A 21,983-nucleotide genomic window follows, 5' to 3' on the forward strand; every position below is an offset into this window, starting at 1 on the left:
TTTTGTCCACACGACTACACCCCGTTGTGCTCAATCAAAAGCAAAAGCTTAGTTCTACATGTGGAATGTGTTTATGTGTGTAAGCAGTTGGAAAAAACTAACGCTCAATTTACAGACGCTCCGCTACTGCCCCCTGCTGGCACGGACTGGAAAGACACTCGTTATGCAGAATTTGAATATTTTTTAAATGATTTTATTAAAATGATTGGCGCATTCATGTGGTCATCACTTTAATGTTGTACTTGGGGCAAGGTGGGATTTATTGAGATTAAACAAGCTTAGCTCAACCTATAATAATATATGATGTATTTGTTGATGAAAATTTAGTATTAACCTAAATCTGCAAGTAACTAGTAACTAAATATCTGAAAAATATAGTAGAGTAAAAAGTACATCATTTGCCAAGAAAATGCAGCGAGTAAAAGTATAAAGTGGCATAATGTGAAATTACTCAAGAAAAGTACAAGTATCTCAATGTAAGTACAGTACTTGAGTAAATGTACTTACACCACTAATAGTATGTGGGCTAATGAGAGAATGAGGTGTGGCCCTCACCGTGAGGGAATCAGCGGATTGCACGAGCCTTGAGGGAGCCTTGAATTACACAGTGCATGGTGTAATGTCACAAAGTCCCGCAGATCAGCCACTCCTTGTCGCGAGAGCTACGGTTGCTTAGCAACCGTCAACACTTCTCGTGATAACGCCACCCTGTATGGATTCACATATTATATTGACTTTTCATTTGATGTAATGGAGGTAAGAGCTCTTCTTCAGGGTTTGATTTGGAAATATTTACAAAACAACTCCATATTGACGCAAGATACATTTAGCATTTGGTGAAAGTTAGCGCTAACCTGACGTCATTAGACTGCTTGGATAGTAAACTTAGCATCGTTGCTAACATTAATTGCACTAAACTGTCTGTATTACTCTCTGCTCTTTAGTTACACGGTCAAATAACAGTCCAAACTGTATTATTATTAAGAATAACGTAACTTTAGCCATGGAATATGTATCTAATTTCTTTAGTTAAGTAAAAGTACCAATACATTAATGTCAAGAAATACTCTCTCACTCTGTTACAAGTACATGTCCCACATTGAAAAACTCACTTAAATAAAGTATTATTAGCAAAAAGTATCAAAAGTAAGCTAAAAGTTATCTGCATTCTACATTATTTGATTGTCAAGTCACATTTCTCTGTTCTGATAGACACATTATTCATGTTAAGGACTTTCTTTCCTAATTGTATTATTATAAATTGGATCATTTACACTTTTCGACCCAAACGGTTATTCAAATGGTTTAATCTTTAGAGATGCAAAATGTTAAACATGTATCACATTGTTTTTAACGCTTAATCTCAATAAGTAAAGTAAAATTACATTATTTGTTTTTTAAATGCAGTTGAGAAGAAATACTCAAGTAAAATAGAATTGTTTAAAACAAAATATGTATGTACTTCCTTACTATTACTCAATGTTCGACCTTGTTAAACTCCCTCACTCCACTCGTCTGTGGGTTTTCTGTTTTCCCAGGAGGCAGGAGCAGCAGAGGACATGTTTGAGTCCTTGGAGGAGTTCCACATAGTCCTCAACGAGCTGGTGGGGGATGAGAGTATGGACAAGGTCCGAGTGGAGTACGAGAAGCTCATCCATGCTCTGAGGAAGTCTCGTGAGAATGAGAAGAGGCTGATGTCCAAATGCAGGGAGCTGAATGCAGAAGTGGTGTCCACATCCACTAAAGTGGCAGCCGCTCTGAAACTGTCCCAGGAAGATGAGACCACGATCACTTCACTGAAGAGGGTAAATGGAGGCCAGGGCATGAGCTGCTACAGTATGGTTGTGTCCACTGATCTGATATTGAGTTATTTTGTGTTTGGTATAGAAGAATTGGCAGTTCTAGACCGATTTTACTTGGGGCACATTAAATGCGGCACAAAAGAGACCAAGATAGTGTTTTAACATTTTCAGTTTTTTATAAAGTCATAGTGGATAGAAAAAACATAAAATACCATGACTTGCTTTTTTTTTGTAACAGAATTTGTTTCGGTAGTTAAAATTGTAATCAATTACATTTTGAAAAACAAAATGTAACCCAGTTTACTTCGGCTAGTTACAGCAAATCACAACCTTTGGAGGAGGGCCACGGGGGGGGTCAAAGCTCATTGTTACAGGGGCACTGGCCCCCGTTGCCACCCCATAGAACTGCCCGTGTATGGAATCTTTTTTTTACCATGTGGGTGAAGTTTTATCATTTGTTCAATCTGGAATCCTCAGATTAACTCAATCCTTTACTGATATTGTCCTTCTTACACTGTAGGAGCTGGACAAAGCTTGGAAAATGGTCGATGCTGCTCATGCTAAAGAGAGTAGGGACAAAGAGACCATCAGGACTTTAAAAGAAGAAGTTGCTAACCTAATGCACGCAGCTGAACAACAAACTAACATCTCTTTGGACCAAGAGCAGAGGTGAGACATTTGACCCAATTTCCCTTAGTCCAAACTAACTACTGTTGAGATACTGTAGGTAAAGTGCATGGAGACCACTGTAATCTGTGTTTTACAGCCATCTTCTGAAGATAAACGAGGAGTTGACTGTGGAGAGGGATGAACTGCTGACCACTGTGAAGGCTCTGAGAGGAACACTTCACAAAGCCATCACAGCGGAGCAGGAGATGGAGGCCCAACGAGAACAAGCCTCAGAGAATATCGCTCAGGTAATTGAGATGCAAACTACTCTCTACAGCAGTCTGACCTTTAATGTACTTCATGTTAGATTTTAGAGACACATGAAGAGATGACCAAAGGTGTAAATGATCTTTTGAGGCTTTTATTCATGGTAAGATCGCCCTGAGTAAACAGATTTTGAAGAGAAGAAGAGATGGTTAATCAGATTATATATTATATTTAAATGACTCACGTTTTGCTACATTTTAGATTCTATATCAATCAGTCTGTAGATGACCATATGTACTGTAAGAGCAAAAAAAACCCAGGGGTGATTACAAATGAAATAACATTTAATATAGCTGTAACTTGTTGTTTGTGTTTAAATCCAGCTTCAGCAGGAGCTCCAGGTACAGCAGAATGAAATATCACGGGAGATGAGGCTGAAGGAAAAGCTGGATAAGGAGGTGAAACAGCTGCAGGTGGATATGGAGGCCAAGGTGGGGGAAATGAAGGCTCTGAATGTGCAGGGCCAAAGAGCCAAAGAGGAGCAGCAGAGACTGGAGCAGCAACTCAGAGAGCTGAAGGTGAGCAGGAGAGGGACGCATAATCAAGATCACCTTTTTTAATCAAAATTCAGTTCTTCACTCTGGTATTTTACAACGACACACATAGGCCCGTAATACACACACACACACATACACACACACACACACACACACACACACACACACACACAGTGAAATTCAGTCTCTGCATTTAACCTGTACTAGTATCAGGAGTGGGCAGCTTTTATGTAAAGCATTATAGGAACAGTGTGGGGGTCCAGTGCCTTGCTCATGGGCACATTGGCACCTCTCAAAGAACCAGTCCAACCTCCATATTTGATCCATTATAAGGAATAAAACAGGGGACCCTCCAAGTCCCTAGAAACTTAGCTACTGCCGCCCCCAAAACCATACAAATCCTACGTACATGTAATTGTGTGGTATAAAACATAATGTTATACATATGTACGCATGCAGACACGCATGCACACACATCATTTTATACACACAGTTGCCCCCCTCCCTCATTGACTGTGGCAGATGTTGAATGAGCGGTACACTAAGGATCTGGAGCAGATGCAGCTGAAGAACAACAAGCTGCTGCAGGACAGTGAGCAGCTCTCTGCAGCCAAACAGCACCTCTCCCTGGAAAATCAGCGGAACGCCAACGAGCTCAAGGTACATGTTGATCCACACACACAGACACACAGACACACACAAAGCATTTGTTGACAAAATCTGAGTAAATGTGGGGCTGTACCGTAGTAGTGGGGAATATCTTCATGTAATGGGCATGTCAATGAGGTAAAACACAACTTCTGTGTTCAGATAAGAGAAGACGAGGTGAATCAGATGCGTCAGGAGATGGCCAAACAAACAAAGATGAGAGAAACCATTCAGAAGAAGTTCCACCAGATGGAGGATCAGAAGGCTGATGTGGAGGTGCAGAGGGAGACGCTGAGAGCTCAGATAGCTGCTCTGGAGAAAGGTACGGGAGCAAGACATTCTTTATTGTTTCTCCTTTACAATTCCTGTTCAGTACAATAAACTGGACTTCAATCAATTTCATTCAGACATAAAAGTCTAATTGTTTGCCCTGCGATATTTTATTCAGACTTCTTCTTCTCTAATTTACTCAAGAGAATAAGTTATGATGAAAGTGTCCTAAACTGGTGACTTGGAGCATCAATGCCCCCGTCTACCTCCTTCCACAGATCTTGAATCCTCCCAGAAGCAGGTTGAAAGTGACAGAAAAGCCATAGATGAGCTTGTTCGAGAGAGAGACATCTTAAATAAGGTAGAGTACCTTACAGGAGGAGGATGTTCATATACTGTATATGCGGTCATGTTATGTATGTATAAATAAATGTGATTGATTGATAGATGTATTTTTAAATATTGATCTTGGTCAGAAACTGGTGTAAAAGTGACTCCCAGACTATTTATGCATCTATAGTTTTCCTCATCTGTATTCCTGTATGATCCCATTCAACAGAACATGATCAAGGCTGCACTCTCCACTGAGAAGCAACAGAGCCTGGTGAAGCTGCTGGAGCAGGACAAGAAGACGCTGGAACACGAGATCATTGGATTCCGCCAGGAGGCCCAGAAGCAGCGCAAGATCATCCAACAGCTGGAGAAGGAGCGCGACCGCAACATCAACGAGACCAGCAGCCTCATGCAGAAGGTCGCATTCACTATTATAGTGCAGTGATTTAAAGAGCTTTATTGCTGGGAAACCTGACTTCATCTTTTCTCCATTCCACAGGTGCAACAAAAAGTGAATGACGTGGAGGTGAGAGAGTTGGAGATATTTGATTGGCGGAAGAAGGTCACTGAAGTGGAGTGCAAGCTGAAACAGCAAGAGAACCTGCTGGAGTCTGTCGTGTCTGAAAGGAACCTATACAGCAAAAACCTCATCGAGGCTCAGGTACAAACGCTCCGCTGATCAGATGTAGAGCAAGGGGTCAGCTGATCACAGGGTGTAGAGCAGGGGGTCCGCTGATCACAGGGTGTAGAGCAGGGGGTCCGCTGATCACAGGGTGTAGAGCAGGGGGTACGCTGATCACAGGGTGTAGAGCAGGGGGTCCGCTGATCACAGGGTGTAGAGCAGGGGGTAAGCTGATCACAGGGTGTAGAGCAGGGGGTACGCTGATCACAGGGTGTAGAGCAGGGGGTCCGCTGATCACAGGGTGTAGAGCAGGGTGTTCTGCCCTCACTAAAGAGTTCCCCTTCTTCAATTAGACAGACAGATGACTCCCATCACACACCGGTCAGATTTGGTAGATTTATTCAAACTGACAGCATGTAAAAGGTGTAAAACTAAAATGAAGAAAGAAAGAAAATACACAATCAGCATAAAATATGTAATAACTAAGATATCAGATACACATCCCCAAAGATAAGGCCTACAACAAGCCTAGAAAGTTACTACAGTGACTAGCTGGATATATGAAATCGCATGTCAAACATTAATTGCTCTTACTTCGCTGAAATTACAAAAATATGCAGAAATAAACACATCAAGTAATTACACTAACAATATCCTGCAAAGATACTCACAGACGATGCTCCTATAAAGTGAATTCAAAAGAGGATGGAATAAGATGTAGCTGCTGCTCACACTACCATGCCAAAACTGGTCTGATAAACAAAGCATTCCAGGTGACTTCCTGTAAGTGTCACATGACTATCATGAATTTCAATATGACTGCCCAAATGTTAAACCCAACCCCAAAGCAAAGACACCACCTAGTGGCAGGAGTAGGAAATGCACATTAATTACTTGTAAAATAAACCCAGTCCAGCACACTCCCCGCCTGGTATCTAAAAAGATGCCACCTTTAACAAGGGGAGCTAAGAACGGTAACTCTAATCAGTCTCTGGGGAGAGGAGTAGGACGACCTCTGAGACAGGTCGCAGAAAGGTCTTGCTTGACCCATCCCTCGCAGTCTTGATCTCCACCTTTCTTACCCTCCCGTCGGTGCCGGGGAAGGTCTTGACGATGACGCCCATGGGCCAGTCGTTTCTCTGCAACTGGTCGTTTTTCAGGAGGATGACGTCACCTTCTTTCAGATTGCGTTTCTCTTTTTCCCACTTCCTGCGTTTCTGCAGGGTGGGGAGGTACTCTGTCCTCCATCGATGCCAAAAGGTGTTGGCGAGGCTTTGGACCTGCCTCCACTGCTTGCCGTAGAGGTCCTTCTCGTCAAACTCACCCTTGGGAGGAGGAAGGGCACTGACCTTCTGTGTGAGAAGTGTCGCTGGTGTCAGAATGAATGGGGAGTCAGGGTCTGTGGACACAGGAACCAGTGGACGGGCGTTCAGGATCGCTGAGACCTCTGCCATGAATGTTGTCAGGACCTCATGCGTGAGCTTTGCTGGGCCGGCCTTCAACAGCATCGAGTCCAGGATACGCCTTGCCAGTCCAATTAGCCGCTCCCAACTGCCCCCCATGTGGGAAGAGTGTGGTGGGTTGAAGATCCACTTACACCCATTGTCACTGAGATATCGTTGCACCTCCTTGTCACTAGTCACAGAGTCCATCTGCAACTCCTTACAGGCCCCAACGAAGTTGGTGCCACAATCGCTTCTGATCTGTTTCGCTGGCCCCCTGACTGAGAAGAACCGCCGTAGAGCGTTGATGAAGCTTGAAGAGTCCATTGACTCCAGTACTTCTACATGTATGGCCCTGGTGCTCATACATGTAAAAAGCACAGCCCATCTTTTGCTGCTAGCAAGTCCTCCTCTGGTCCGCCGTGCCGTGACCATCCATGGTCCGAAGACGTCCACACCCACGAATGAGAAGGGAGGATCTGCGCTGAGGCGGTCCGCAGGTAAGTCAGCCATCTTTTGAGTCTCCATCTTCCTGCGTAGTCTTCTGCATGTGACGCAGTGATGAAGGATGCTGCTGATACGCCGTTTCCCACTGATAATCCACAGGCCTGCCGCTCTCACAGCACCCTCGGTGAGGTGCCGCCCTTGGTGCTGGACCTGCTCATGATAATGTCGGATGAGCAAGGTTGTGACGTGGCTCTGCCCAGGTAAGATTACAGGACTAACCTCTTTTCCATCCAGGTTTGCCTTGGACAGGCGTCCTCCAATCCTGAGAATGCCAGCACTGTCAAGGTAAGGACACAGGCTGAGGAGTGGGCTTTGCTTAGGAATGGCTATTCCTCCCCGGATGCAATCCAAAGTCTCCGCGAAGGCATCTTGTTGGACGGCCCGTATTATGATGTTTCTTGCTTCCTCCAAGTCTTCTGTGGGACAGAGCTCTTCATGGATGTGCCAACCCTTGCATCTGCTCCCCTGGTTGAAGGAGTGGGCAACATGCACAAGCCTAGCAACTGCTCGATTGAGTGACCGCCATCTGGAGAACCTCTCAAAACGCATAGGGTCAAGTTTGCCACTGGTAACCCTGTTGAGATGACAAGTGATCTGTGGGCGGACATCAGAGTCAGAGCTGGGGTCAACCAAGTTGAAGGAATTAGGTGCAGGTTCAGCTTCAGCTGATGTCAACAGGAATGGTGGTCCGCACAGCCATGAGGTGTGAGTTAGGCTGCCTACTGGGACTGATCGTGAGCCGTGGTCTGCAGGGTTTTGGCTGGAGGGCACGTGCTTCCATTGTTTAGGGCTTGTTGACCTCCTGATGCGCTGCACCCTGTTGCTCACGTAGACGTAGAATCGTCTTGACTCATTGTGAATGTAGCCTAGGACCACCTTGCTGTCTGAGTAGAAGGTCACAGCGTCAAAGATGGTGTCCATCTCATCCACAATCACGTCTGCAATCTCTACAGCCAGGACCGCAGCGCACAGCTCGAGCCTTGGAATTGTCGTTTCTGGACGTGGAGCAAGCTTTGCCTTGCCAAACATGAAGCCAACCTCAACATTACTGCTTGCATCGGTTGTTCTCACGTAGGCGACAGCAGCTATAGCAATGGTGGAAGCGTCACAGAATACACACAGCTCCTTACTGCATGCTTGACGGAGAGAGATGGAGGTGTATTGGCGCGGAATCTTGAGCTGTTCAAGCTCCTTCAGAGAGTCCCTCCACAGCTTCCATTCTCTGTACTTTTCCTCAGGGAGAGGGGCGTCCCAGTCGCATGACTCTGTGGTGAGCTCCCTCAGTATGGACCTTCCTTGAACGCTTACAGGGGCAGCGAAACCTAGTGGGTCGAACAGACTGTTAACAGTTGACAGGACCCCACGTCTTGTGTAAGGCTTCTCTGCATCAGCAACTTGGAAGGTGAATACGTCTTCCGAAACATCCCAGCTCACCCCTAAACTTCTCTGCATGGGAATGGGGTCTGTGCTGAGATCCAGATCTTTCATCCCCTTAGCCAGATCTTCAGGAGGGAAGGCTCTCATCACAGCCACCCTGTTCGACAAGATCTTGTGAAGCCGGAGGTTGGAGAGGGCCAGCATACCTTGAGTGTTGTGAAGAAGAGTGATGGCTTCCTGTTCTGAAGGGACAGACAGAAGGCCATCGTCAACATAGAAGTTTCTCTCAACGAACAGCCTCGCCTCTACGCCGTACTCCCTCTCTCCCTCTGCAGCAGCTCTTCGGAGCCCGTATGTGGCTACGGACGGTGACGGGCTATTTCCGAAGACATGTACGCACATCCTGTACTCAATGACGTCGTCATCCAGGTCATTATTGCGATGCCAGAGGAAGCGCAGAAAGTTCCGATGGTCCTCACGTACGACAAAGCAATGGAACATCTGCTGGATGTCAGTCGTCACGGCCACTGGCTCCCTTCTGAAGCGCAGCAGTACCCCGAGCAAACTGTTGTTCATGTTTGGGCCTGTGAGGAGGACATCATTGAGGGACACCCCTTGGTGTTGTGCACTGGAGTCGAATACCACCCTCACCTGTCCAGGCTTCTGAGGGTGGTATACCCCAAAGAACGGTAGATACCAGCTCTCCTCATCTGGTGGTAAGGGTGGTGCCACTTCAGCATGTCCATTCTCGAAGAGCTTGCTCATGAACTCAGTGAAATGCTCTCTCCTCTCAGGGTGTTTCCTGAGTGTCTTGGTGACCATAGCGAGACGGGTCCTAGCCTGCTCACGGTTGTTTGGCAGACGCTGGCGTGGGCTTCGGAAGGGGAGTGGAGCCTGCCAGCTGTTGTCTTCACCCTGTTTCAGTTCCTTGTCCATAATCCTCAGGAAGGCAAGATCCTCCATAGAAGGTGCTGTCTTGTCGTCGTCCTTTGTGTGGCAGAAGATGGACTCCCCCATGAGTCGCGTTTTGTCACTTGGTAAGGACTGCCGCTCTGAGGCTGAAGGACTTTGGAACTGACAAGTGTGGTTGAGCTTTTCTTTGATTTCAATTTTGTTGAGGCAGGGACACAGAACGCTGGGACGCCCATTCTCATGAATGTAGGTTCTGTATGTGTTCACAGGTGAGGGTACGTGTGCACCGTTAATACACACATCCCCTACGATCACCCAGCCGAGGGCTAGCCGCTGGGCGAAAGGAGCGTGTGGGGGGCCATTGCGCTGTTCAAGGACCTTGTGGACCTGAATAATGTCTCTCCCTAAAAGAAGTAAGATCTCGGCCCTCGGGTCAAGGGGAGGTATCTTGGAGGTTAGGGATTTCAGGTGTGGATGGTACTTCACAGCAGCTGGCGTAGGAATCTCTGCCCTGTTATCAGGCAGTTGATCACACTCGATGAGTGTAGGCAGAGCTAGACTGGTCTTTTCATCAGCTGACTCCACTATGAACCCCCTTGCCCTGCGGCCTGCAGCCTCTGACACACCCGCACAGGTTTTGAGTGTGTAGGGAGAAGTGTTGTCAGCTATGCTGAACAGCTCAAAGAATGATGACCTGGCTAGTGACCTATTGCTCTGGTCATCTAGGATGGCGTATGCTCTTGTCTTCCTCTCGGGTTGGTTTTTAGGATACACATAGACGAGACAGATTTTGGCACAGGATTTGGTTGCCGCGCTGTCGCCACAGACCTCAGTGCAGATTGAGGTAGTGACTGAAGCCGGAGTAGATTCCTCTCCCTCCCCGCCATGCTCTTCAGAGGGGCCGCTAGCTGGCTTTGTTGTCCATGGTGCAGGGCCGGCATGAAGGGCTGCAATGTGCCTATCGCTGTTGCACTCAGAGCACTGGATGATAGCCTTGCAGTCCTTAGCTTGGTGGGAGGTTGAGGAACAACAACGGAAGCATATGCCATTCTCCTTAAGCAAGGCCTTACGTTCGTCCAGCAGTTTGGCTCGAAAGGCTCTACACTTAGGTAGGGGGTGGGGCTTTTTGTGTATGGGACACTCTTTCTTCGGGTTGTCTGAACCCTTGGTCTCATCACCCTTGGCAGGATTGTCAACCTCTGTTTTATGCACAGCTATAGGGGTTTTAGCTGATTTTGTTGGGAATTTCTCCCACTTAGGTGGCGTGTTGCTGGGCGTGTTGCTGGGCGCTGCAGCAGCGAAGCTTGGATCATTTCTCATCTTTGCTTCTGCACGAATGAAGTCGGCGAACACTGAGAAGGGTGGGAAGATGGTGTGGTGTCTTTCTTTATACCTTGTACCTTGCACCATCCACTTCTCCTGCAGGTTGAATGGCAATTTCTCCAGGATCGGATGAATGCCTCGCGCCGTGTCCAGATAAGCCAAACCAGGCAGGAACCCATCCTCCTTGCCTGCCTGTATCTCCAGGAGAAGATCACCTAGTTCACGTAGCCGCTTGGGTTCTTTATTGGAGAACTTGGGGAACCGTTCGAGCTTGTTAAAGAGTGCTGTCTCCATGGCCTCTGGCGATCCATAAACCTCCTCTAGTCTTCTCCAGACCATGCTGAGGGCCTCACCAGGGTAGTTGATTCGAACCGACCTCACTCTCCTTGCATGCTCTGCAGATTCCGGTCCAAGCCACTTAATCAGCAGGTCAAGTTCCTCACTAGGCTTCAGACCCAGATCTTCAGTAGCGTTAGAGAAGGCGGACCTCCAGGCCCAGTAGTTTTCGGGTTTGTCATTGAACTTCGTGAGTCCAGCTGTGAGTAGCTCACGGTGAGCTAAGAACCTTGCTAGCACTGATACATTAGAAGTGGATTCTCCTCCCCGTGGATAGCTGTAATCTGCTGTATCGTGTCTGGGTGTCCATTGGTTCCTTGGTTCAGATGCTGGTTGTGGTGCAATAAATTCACTTTCTCTTTTTGGTGTGAATTGCACTGGCGGCCGTTTTGAATGAGCAGCTGTTGCAGTTGGCATTGTGGCTGTCACAGATAAACGTTGCCTCTCACTTTGCCTAGGTAGCTCATGATGTCTCTGAGAATCATCATTAGAGTTGAGGTTAACAGCTGCTGAGGGAGTAAAATCAACCTTTTTATCCTGCTCTGGATCGTCTGTGCGCTCATTAGATTTCACATAGGCATACTGTTCTTGAACATATTTCTCTGTTCTCTCAACTGAATGATAGGATGAGCCTTGGTATTTATCATAAACAGTGAGCTCCCCTAAAGCTGCCAGATCCACTGCCGATTCCAATACATTAGCTTCAGCAAAAGCGGCGTCGGCATCCTTCTCTTGCTGTATGGCTTCCAATGTGGCATCAAGACGTGTCTCCTCCACTTTCAGCTGAGCCTTTTTTACTTTAACATCAATCTCCCTTTGTGCATGTAACGTTCTCGCCCGTGCACCTTCTGCCTTTGCGCGTGCTTCCAATGCAGCCTGCAAGCTAGCTGAAGATCTCACAGAGCGCTTTGATAATTTTGATGTGCGTGAGCACTCTGACCTTGTTTCATAGTTCTTTTCTTCTCTTAATGACATCTTGATACTGGTAGATGCAGAACAGGCTGGATATCTTACTCACTGCGGTAGAAATCACTGTTGAGTCCGTCTTTTTACTGTTCTGCCCTCACTAAAGAGTTCCCCTTCTTCAATTAGACAGACAGATGACTCCCATCACACACCGGTCAGATTTGGTAGATTTATTCAAACTGACAGCATGTAAAAGGTGTAAAACTAAAATGAAGAAAGAAAGAAAATACACAATCAGCATAAAATATGTAATAACTAAGATATCAGATACACATCCCCAAAGATAAGGCCTACAACAAGCCTAGAAAGTTACTACAGTGACTAGCTGGATATATGAAATCGCATGTCAAACATTAATTGCTCTTACTTCGCTGAAATTACAAAAATATGCAGAAATAAACACATCAAGTAATTACACTAACAATATCCTGCAAAGATACTCACAGACGATGCTCCTATAAAGTGAATTCAAAAGAGGATGGAATAAGATGTAGCTGCTGCTCACACTACCATGCCAAAACTGGTCTGATAAACAAAGCATTCCAGGTGACTTCCTGTAAGTGTCACATGACTATCATGAATTTCAATATGACTGCCCAAATGTTAAACCCAACCCCAAAGCAAAGACACCACCTAGTGGCAGGAGTAGGAAATGCACATTAATTACTTGTAAAATAAACCCAGTCCAGCACACAGGGGGTCTGCTGATCACAGGGTGTAGAGCAGGGGGTACGCTGATCACAGGGTGTAGAGCAGGGGGTCCGCTGATCACAGGGTGTAGGGCAGGGGGTAAGCTGATCACAGGGTGTAGAGCAGGGGGTACGCTGATCACAAGGTGTAGAGCAGGGGGTCCGCTGATCACAGGGTGTAGAGCAGGGGGTAAGCTGATCACAGGGTGTAGAGCAGGGGGTAAGCTGATCACAGGGTGTAGAGCAGGGGGTAAGCTGATCACAGGGTGGGGCTTTTATTGCTTTCACTGTCCATATGAGAAAGTGTCCAAGACATCAACCCCAAGGTTCCCAGAAAGGGCGGGCCAAACTCTTGCATCTCTGCCTGAGAGTGTGTGTGAATGAGACGACAATTAAAAAGTTTGAAAAAAACGTCCATTGACTATCTTCAATGTGTTTTTTCTTATAAGGTGTAGCCAGTGCATCATCTGCACACACCAATATTTACTAGGAAATGGAAGAAGTAATAACCTAGACATCCTTTTATGAGTTTAAAGTATATAAGACTTAGACAACAACATCCTGGACTCCGCTATTCAACTAGACAAGCTAACATGCTACCGAGCAGACAGAAACATAGTTAGCGGGGGGAAGACCCGCGGCGGCGGTGTGTGTGTTTACATCAGTGATGCTTGGTGTCGAGATGCTATTGTTGTTAACCAACACTGTTCGCCGCTGGTGGAGTTTATGGTTCTAAGGTGGCGTCCTTTTTACATGCCGAGCGAGTTTTCCGCCATTCTACTGGTGGCAGTTTATATCCCTCTGAGCCCCAACAACAAGGACAGAGAGAAGGCACTCAGTGAACTTTACAAAGCCATCAGTGAGCAACAGACAGCACACCCAGGCGGCCTTCTCATCGCAGCTGGAGACTTCAACCACGCTAACTTAAAAACTGTTCTGCCTAAAATATACCAGCATGTTGATTTTCCAACCAGGGAAAACAACACATTAGACCTAGTCTACACGACCATCAAGGGAGCATACAAGGCGTCCCCCCTCCCCCACATCGGCCTCTCTGACCACCTCACTGTCCTGCTGAAACCGGCCTACAGAGCAAGGGTAAAGGTTACCAAACCGGTCAAAACAGGTACGGGTGTGGACAGAGGACAGTGCTGCTGCACTTCAACACTGCTTTGATACACAGACTGGGACATGTTCAAGCAGGCAGCAACTTACAACCATCACATTAACATACAAGAATACACAGAGACAGTCACAGGCTACATCATCAAGTGCATTGATGATGTAACCACCACCAGAACCATCACCATCCGAGCCAACCAGAAGCCATGGCTGACAGGGGAGGTCCGCACGCTGCTCAAGGCCCGCGACACCGCCTTCAGAGCTGGAGACCCAGCTGGGCTGAGAGCAGTCAGGGCTGACCTGTGCCGTGGCATCAGGAAAGCTAGACGTCTGTACACCAGGAAAATCACAGGACATTTCAAAGACAGCAGGGACTCACGGAGCCTGTGGCAGGGTATTAGGACCATAACGGACTACAAACTGCCACCGCAGACCTGTGACAGTCACACCTCCCTGCTCAACAACCTCAACGGCTTCTTTGCACGCTTCTTTGCACAGAACAACTCAGCTGCGCAGAAAACCACCCCCCCCCCCACGACGACCAGGCTCTGTGTCTGTCCCCAGCCAGTGTGAAGAGCACACTGCTGAGGATTAATACCCGCAAGGCTGCGGGACCTGACAACATTCCTGGTCGAGTGCTGAGGGACTGCGCAGAGGAGCTCACGGATGTCCTCACAGACATCTTTAACACCTCCCTGAGCCAGGCTGTTGTTCCCACATGCTTCAAGGAAACCACCATCATTCCTGTGCTGAAGAAGTCATCTCCAGCCTGCTTCAACGACTACCGCCCCGTCGCACTGACCTCGACCATCATGAAGTGCTTCAAAAGACTGGTCATGAAGCAGATCAAATCCACTCTTCCTCCCTCCCTGGACCTGTTTCAGTTTGCCTACCGAGCTAAACGGTCCACAGAGGATGCAATCACCTCCGCTCTACACCCAGCCCTCACACACCTGGACACTAAGAAGACTTACAGACCTGGGCCTCAGCCCCTCTCTCTGCAACTGGTTGCTGGACTTCCTCACAGAGAGACCACAAGCTGTCCGGGTCAACAACAACACATCGAAACACACTAACACTGAGCACGGGGGCCCCCCAAGGCTGTGTGCTCAGCCCCCTTCTCTTCACCCTGCTGACCCATGACTGCAAACCCAGCTACAGCTCCAACCACATCGTGAAGTTCGCTGACGACACTACCGTGGTGGGTCTCATCAGCCACAACGATGAGACTAACTACAGGAAGGAAGTGAACCAGCTGGCCAGTTTGTGCCAAAATAACAATCTCTTCCTCAATGTGGGGAAAACAAAGGAGACTGTTGTTGACTTCAGGAGAACCCACTCCCAACCCCCCATCCCTCTGACCATCAATGGTGCTGCTGTGGAGCAGGTGACCTCACCTGGAACAACAACGCCACTGCACTGGCAAAGAAGGCCCAGCAACGCCTCTACTTCCTCAGGAAGCTCAAGCGAGCAGGAGCCCCCCCCCCCCACTTCATGCTCTCATTCTACTGAGGCGCCAATGAGAGCATCTTCAGCAGCTGCATCACGCTGTGGTTTGGAAGCTGCACCGCCTCCAACCGCAAGAGCCTGCAGCGCATCGTGAACTCTGCCCAGAGGATCATCGGGGTCTCACTCCCTACACTACATGACATCTACAGCACCCGACTCACCCGCAAAGCACTCGGCATTGCGAGGGAACCCACACACCCCTCCAACAGCTTCTTCAGCCTCCTGCCTTCAGGGAGAAGTTTCCGCAGCCTCCGCTCGAGCTCCACCAGGCTGAGGAACAGCTTCTTCTACCAGGCGGTCAGGATGCTGAACTCTCTCCCTCCCTCCCTCCCTCCCTCTCTCCTCTCACTCTCTCCTCTCGCTTCCCCTCTCTCCGTCCCTCCCTCTCTCTCCCCCTCTCTCATCTCCCTCTAACCCCGCTCCCATCTCTCCCCTGACCTCTCCGCCCTCCGTCCCACCCACCTTTCCCCACAGCCTCAATGGAAATGTACCAGGACATTAATCCCCCTCCCTCACACACCTCTCCCTCATCCAGCACCAGTCACTTTCTATTCTCCGCTGCTACTGAAAATGTACTTTGCACCAAGTATGTTTTTGCACTAAAGAACTACTTGAACTACCTGCACTACCCTCAAACTGTGTTGATTGTGTCGAACATAAGTATATTACTTAGTTTTTTTTGTATAGCCCTTTTTACCCCCCCTTTTTCTTTCTAGGCTCTTATCTTTTTATGTTATATGTTCTTTTATATTTGTACTGTGGGACTGCCAGAAACGGTATTTCAATTTTCTTTATGTATAACACATGTGGAAACTTTGACAATAAAGTTGACTTTGACTTGACTTTGAGATTACACATACAGTTTAACTCACATCTGTAGTTCCTCTGGCTATATTCTGTATCTTCTACTATGCAGATGGCCAAACTTCCTCACAACTACTTTTACACCACAGGTATATCTGATATCTGATTTCCCATTGTTTCCTTCCTTCATTGACCTCCCTTCTTTGTGTCTGGGCCTCAGGAGGAGATAGCAGAGACGAAGAAGAAGATGAAGACCATGGATAACCAGGTCACCCGATTGAGAGACGAGATTGGTGGGAAGGAACTCGCCCTTGCAAAGGATCAGCAAGAACATAAGCGTTTAGAGAAGGATAACGAGACCCTGAAGGTACTGCATCCTGCCTCACTGGTCCATAGTGAGGGGGGCTTTTGAGTTCCTCACCCTCATTGAAAGTTGATGACCAAAAGCCTCTGCCAAATGAACACATGTTAATGTTACATGTAATTTATGAGAGTTGCCCTGTCCAGTAGCACGAGGAACTATTGAATTACTCATTAACTCAAGTCAGACAAACATACAGACATCTTCAGTGAAAGTGCAGCGCTTGTTGTTCGCTGCTCTGATCCTCTGTTCCATAACATTCAAAGAGTGTAATACACACACATACATCATATTTTTTATAGCCAGTGATATAATGGCACAGACAGTTGCACTGTGTAAAAGAAAACAGACAGAGACGTCCCACAGTTAGCTTGTGCATGCTGCTGTGAGCATTTTCATGTGTGTCTACAGAGCAGTCGCTAACCAAAGAACCTAAGAACTTCACTGCTCTCCCTCGGGTTCTCAGCAATACACACATGCCAAACCTGAGATGAGTTCAAGGCTTGAGAAGAACATCTTAACTCAGACACACACACAAACACTCACACACTCTGTATTTGAGTTTGCATCTCTCTGGGTCTGCTACAGGGGGAGCTACAGCTCATGAAGCTCCAGCTGGAAGAAACAAAGCAGTGTGTGGACGGTCAGAAAGCAGAGCAGCTCAAACTCCAGAAAATTATATCCGACGCTGATGCTGAGCAGATCCAGCAGAAGAAACAACTGGAACAGGTAGAACAGTGAGAAGAACAAGAAGAAGTAAAGAATGGTAAAAGAGACACACATATCTGATTATTTGTTGACCTTCACTCAAGGTGATCAGAGAGCGAGACAACCTGGTCAAACAGCTGCTACACCGCAACGATGAGCGCGCGCTGCTGTATGAGAAGATCAGGATCCAACAATCCATCCTGAGCAAAGGGGACTTCCACTACAACCAGCGGATGGATGACATACATCTGCTGAAAGTGGAGATTAAAAGGCTCCGGCGCAAGAAGAGCATCCTGGACCAGACTTTACCCAACAGAGAGGACCTGAGGTAAAACAGAGAAGACCTGGGGTAGAACAGAGAGAACCTGAGGTAAAACAGAGAGGACCTGAGGTAAAACAGAGAAGACCTGGGGTAGAACAGAGAGAACCTGAGGTAAAACAGAGAGGACCTGAGGTAGAACAGAGAGGACCTGAGGTAAAACAGAGAGGACCTGAGGTAAAACAGAGAGGACCTGAGGTAAAACAGAGAGGACCTGAGGTAGAACAGAGAGGACCTGGGGTAAAACAGAGAGGACCTGAGGTAGAACAGAGAGGACCTGGGGTAAAACAGAGAGGACCTGAGGTAAAACAGAGAGGACCTGAGGTAGAACAGAGAGAACCTGAGGTAGAACAGAGAGACCTGAGGTAAAAAAGAGAGGACCTGAGGTAAAACAGAGAGGACCTGAGGTAAAACAGAGAGGACATTTGGTAAAACAGAGAGGAGGGCTGGAGCAGTGGAGGAGATTAACCAAGACAGTCAGCGATGCGTTACTCTGAGAGAAACATTTGTAATAGGAGGACAGGATGAAGAAAGATGAGTTGGCCATCAAAGCACAGTGTTTCGAGTAGAACATCAGGAAGATAAGGCGAGAGAGACCCAGAGTCAGAGGTAGGAAGACTTATTTTGTACTTCTAGCTTCCAAAACCATAGTATTCATTCAGCATTTCCTGTCAATCAACCTCTTCAAAAAGGCCATTTCCAGTGCATTAAATGTCAATATAATAGCATAAGGGGAACCGTGTGAAGTACCAGTGGGCCGTTGTGTTGCAGGCGAGAGCTGTTCCACCTGCAGAGGGAGCTGCTGAGAGAGAGGATGAGGAACAGCGTCCTGGAGGACCAGCTCAAACCCATAAACATTCACCGATGGAGGCGACTAGAGGTGAAGTCTCATCGTCCAACTTTAATCTAGATCCCTTTAGCACCGACTGTACCTGACAGGAACATTTAAGTTATTCGTTTATCTGACAGAGCATGCACACACTTTAAGCAGAGTGAATATCAATGGTCGAAGAGCAAATCCTCAGGCCACTAACATCCTGCAAATGCCTCTCCCATGCAGGGCAGCGACCCCGGCAAATACGAACTCCTCCAGAAGATTCAGTCTTTACAGAAACGACTGATCGCCAAGACCCAAGAACTAGAGGAACATGAACTTCTACTACAGGTGTGTAATTGTCGGGGAACTTTAATATAAAGTACTGTGTGTGTGTTCATGGTAATGCAATACATGAGATTTGTTTACAATAACAAAATACATTACCCAAGTTTAATTCTGTCAAAAAAGCTAAATATATTTCATTAAAAATGTGCTGCTTGGATATTGCGAACGGTTTGCTGTATTATATTCTGTGTTTTAAAGCAACGATGTGTCGGACTATAACATATCTAACTCTGTCTGATTTGGTGTTTGTATCAAGAAAGAACACTGACAGGAAATTAGGCTCGCTTGCTCATTAACCGTCCTTCTCTCTAATCAGATTGATTTCCTCCCCTGTGTTTCCCTGTGAAGGAAAAGGAGAAGTTGTATGTGGAGCTGAAGCACATCCTGGCCCGGCAGCCCGGTCCGGAGGCAGCAGAGCAGTTGCAGCAGTGCCAGTGGATCCTCCGAGAGAGAACCAAGAAGCTAAAGGTCCTCCCAAACGTTATTTTCCTGCTAGTCAAACATAGAGCGCTTCGTATTTAATGGTTTATTTCATGGTTTTATATCTTTGTATATGATTCCATCAGGTTTTGCAAGTCAACCAACAATCTCTTCCTTTGTTCCTCATAATCACATGTTCATTGGAACTTGAATATGTTCACTGCCAACCAAAAAACATTCCAACTTTTTTTTAACAAAGGCCTCTTCAGAATGTAAGCCTCAATATGATCCTTTTGGTGTCCCGTGTCAAATGATATTTATTTCTGTTCTCACTACGCTAACTGTCCATGTTAATGTAAACATGTGTATTTATAAATAACATTCGTATACAGTTTATCAGAAAAGGTGCAGCTCCTTATCTCCAGTGAAACATGGTTCTTGTTTGCTTCACTATAACTGTGACCGGATGATTCTCTGACTCCACAGGCATTGATAGCAGAGCTGAGGATGGTCGACTCGAAGATGAATGAGTACAAAAGTGAGAATCAAAGATTAGCCAATGAGATGGCAAACATCAAGAAGAAGTACCTCAGTCATAAAATGCTCCACAGGTGAGGGTTTATTTCTTAGCAATCTAAGCCAGACATATTGTTCCTGATTTTTTTAAATGCACAATTTATTTTATGCAAGAACATGTTGCATTTGTGACTCTGATGTGCTGGAGCCCTGTGTGTCCTCAGTGAGCAGAGGGGCCGGTCTAAGGTGGAGCAGCTGGAGCCCCTGCCCCAGCTCAGCACCAAGGCTCACTTCACAGGAGGAGGCTTCAGGATCGACATCCCTGTGAGAAGATAAGGACTTCAAAGAGCCGTCAGACATCTTTAAACTGAAAGGCATCTACACAGATTCCTCAACAAAAGCCAATGGCATTTTTCCACTGGATGTAGGAGAATTGCACAAAATAAGATGTGTGACGAACACACATTGTGATACAGGTTTTGTTTAGCAGGATAGGCCACATGACTTCATGTCAACACGGCTAAGCTAACGGCGGCTAATGTTCGATATTATTAGTCTCATTTAGACACCTTTTAACATGAAAATCTATGAAGCTTGTGGTAACCAGGAATCTTATATCAGGCATTTATCCAAAAACATGTTAAAATCATTGACTTTAAGACAAGGGAACTCAAAGTGCTAAAATGCTAACTTATTTCCGGGTTAAGGACTCATTCCTGCTCCACGGTATAATCATAATAAAGAATTATCAAGTTAAAACCAACCTATATCTTTCCTTTATTTATCTGCTTTGAATATTACTTTTAACAATGTTAATGGTATTGAATCATGCTGTTATACTGATCCTTTAATAGTAACAAAGTAATGCAGCCTTTGTTTTAAACCAAATCATATTCTGGGAGATATTTGTGATCATTTATAAAACTAAGCTCATCAATTCCCTATTATGGTGTTATTCTTCCTGCATAAAAAAATAATCTGAATTAGAAATGGATGTTTTCACTAATGTTTTCCTTTGATTATTTATGCATGTCTTTATCTCGAGTATCTATACCATGGCTGCCCAATTTGGGGCACACGGTCCAAGCTTGGCCCGCGACAAATTATATTTCGCCCGCGCCTTGCCCACTGTCCTATTTTACCCGCCGTCAGCGCTCGGAATCTCTCGTAGAGTATTATTTATTGATTCAAGCAAATGCTCCAGTTGCTTAGCAGACATCTCTCAAAAGGTGAGATCTAACTTTAATATTTTATTGAACATAAAACAATGTATTAGGCTTGTTATCACAACCATGTTATTATATCTGTGTGATGCATGTATACTTTGTGTTGGTGGAAAATAGATGTTGTTTTTAAATCTAGGCATTAAATCTACTAACAGTAGCAGTATTTGTTTTTCATAGCCTACTGCAGCCATAAACAAAACAAGAGAAGTTGTTTTTTTCTCATTTGATTGATGATTGGTATTTCATTTCATTTCATGAACAACCTTGCATCTTACATTGCTGCTTTTGTCTTTGTGTCTGTACATTCAGGAAATTTGGCACATTTCCCCAGCCTCAGAGAAGTTGGGTTGATGGAGGAAGACACACCAAAATACCTCGACATTCTCAGCAATCTTGTGGTGGAGTTCGACCATCGCTTTGAAGATTTTAGAGAAAATACAACAGCATTTGAGCTGTTTGCTCAACCTTTTTCTGTGAATGTGGATACAGTCAGTGAGGAGCTTCAAAAGGAACTTTTGAAACTTCAGTCTGATTCAGACCTCCATAGCAGGTTCAGAGAGCTTTCCTTACAGGACTTTTACAGATGTGTTCCCGCACACAGATATGGCAAGATCTGCAGACATGCCCAGGTTATGTTATCCCTCTTTGGAAGTACCTATGTCTGTGAGCAGGCTTTCAGCCTGATGAATCTTAACAAGTCCAAACTGAGGAATGCTTTATCTGACTCTCACCTACATGACATTCTCACTTTGTCAGTTAGTCAGCTTGAACCTGATATTGAGTGACTTTTAAAAACCAAGAACAGGCTTCATGTCTCCCACTGATAGGCCTACTACAGGCAGAATGTGTAGGCCTCCAATGTGTCACCTTGGAGTATGTTAGGCCCTAGGCCTAGTAATGTTCCATGTCTGTCTTCAAATATTTCATAGTGCTTCAATTATGTTTCAGATAGATTGATGTTCAGTAATTTTATGAACATAAATGTGAAGCACAATAAACATTGTCATTCATTTTTCAAAATTACTTTGTGATAGTGTTGATTTTGCACACCTATGCTTAACTTAATGTACTGCACACATATATTTAACTTAATGTACTGCACACATATATGTACTGCACACATATATTTAACTTAATGTACTGCACACATATATTTAACTTAATGTACTGCACACA

The 21,983-nt window shown here is 46.0% G+C and overlaps 1 protein-coding gene across 2 annotated transcripts; it reads left to right on the forward strand.

The window, feature by feature from the left end:
* Positions 1 to 689: 689 nt before the first annotated feature.
* Positions 690 to 21,621, forward strand: cfap58 (cilia and flagella associated protein 58). 2 transcript variants are annotated; one of them, XM_063895662.1, is made up of 19 exons: positions 690 to 756; positions 1,539 to 1,805; positions 2,323 to 2,471; positions 2,569 to 2,719; positions 3,062 to 3,256; positions 3,758 to 3,895; positions 4,046 to 4,205; positions 4,432 to 4,514; positions 4,713 to 4,904; positions 4,986 to 5,147; positions 16,316 to 16,462; positions 17,045 to 17,185; positions 17,269 to 17,492; positions 18,255 to 18,363; positions 18,544 to 18,648; positions 18,994 to 19,113; positions 19,552 to 19,676; positions 19,806 to 19,905; positions 21,117 to 21,306. In XM_063895662.1, the coding sequence occupies exons 1-19, from the start codon at positions 751 to 753 to the stop codon at positions 21,156 to 21,158; spliced, it is 2,616 nt and encodes an 871-aa protein (XP_063751732.1). In that variant the 5' UTR covers positions 690 to 750; the 3' UTR covers positions 21,159 to 21,306. The 2 variants fall into 2 exon arrangements, with proteins under 2 accessions (XP_063751732.1, XP_063751731.1); XM_063895661.1 differs by lacking the exons at positions 19,552 to 19,676; positions 19,806 to 19,905 and having other exon boundaries at positions 18,994 to 19,037; positions 21,145 to 21,621.
* The last annotated feature ends 362 nt before the right edge of the window (positions 21,622 to 21,983 follow it).

The sequence above is a fragment of the Eleginops maclovinus genome, chromosome 11 (assembly GCF_036324505.1).
Source record: "Eleginops maclovinus isolate JMC-PN-2008 ecotype Puerto Natales chromosome 11, JC_Emac_rtc_rv5, whole genome shotgun sequence".
NCBI classification, from domain to species: Eukaryota; Metazoa; Chordata; class Actinopteri; order Perciformes; family Eleginopidae; genus Eleginops; species Eleginops maclovinus.

What these genes read in the sequence shown, in the direction of transcription:
- cfap58 (XM_063895661.1), top strand. An exon ending in GGAACGCCAACGAGCTCAAG is followed by an intron (nt 3,896 to 4,045) that starts GTACATGTTGAT and finishes TTCTGTGTTCAG; the next exon opens with ATAAGAGAAGACGAGGTGAA. An exon ending in AAAACCTCATCGAGGCTCAG is followed by an intron (nt 5,148 to 16,315) that starts GTACAAACGCTC and finishes TCTGGGCCTCAG; the next exon opens with GAGGAGATAGCAGAGACGAA.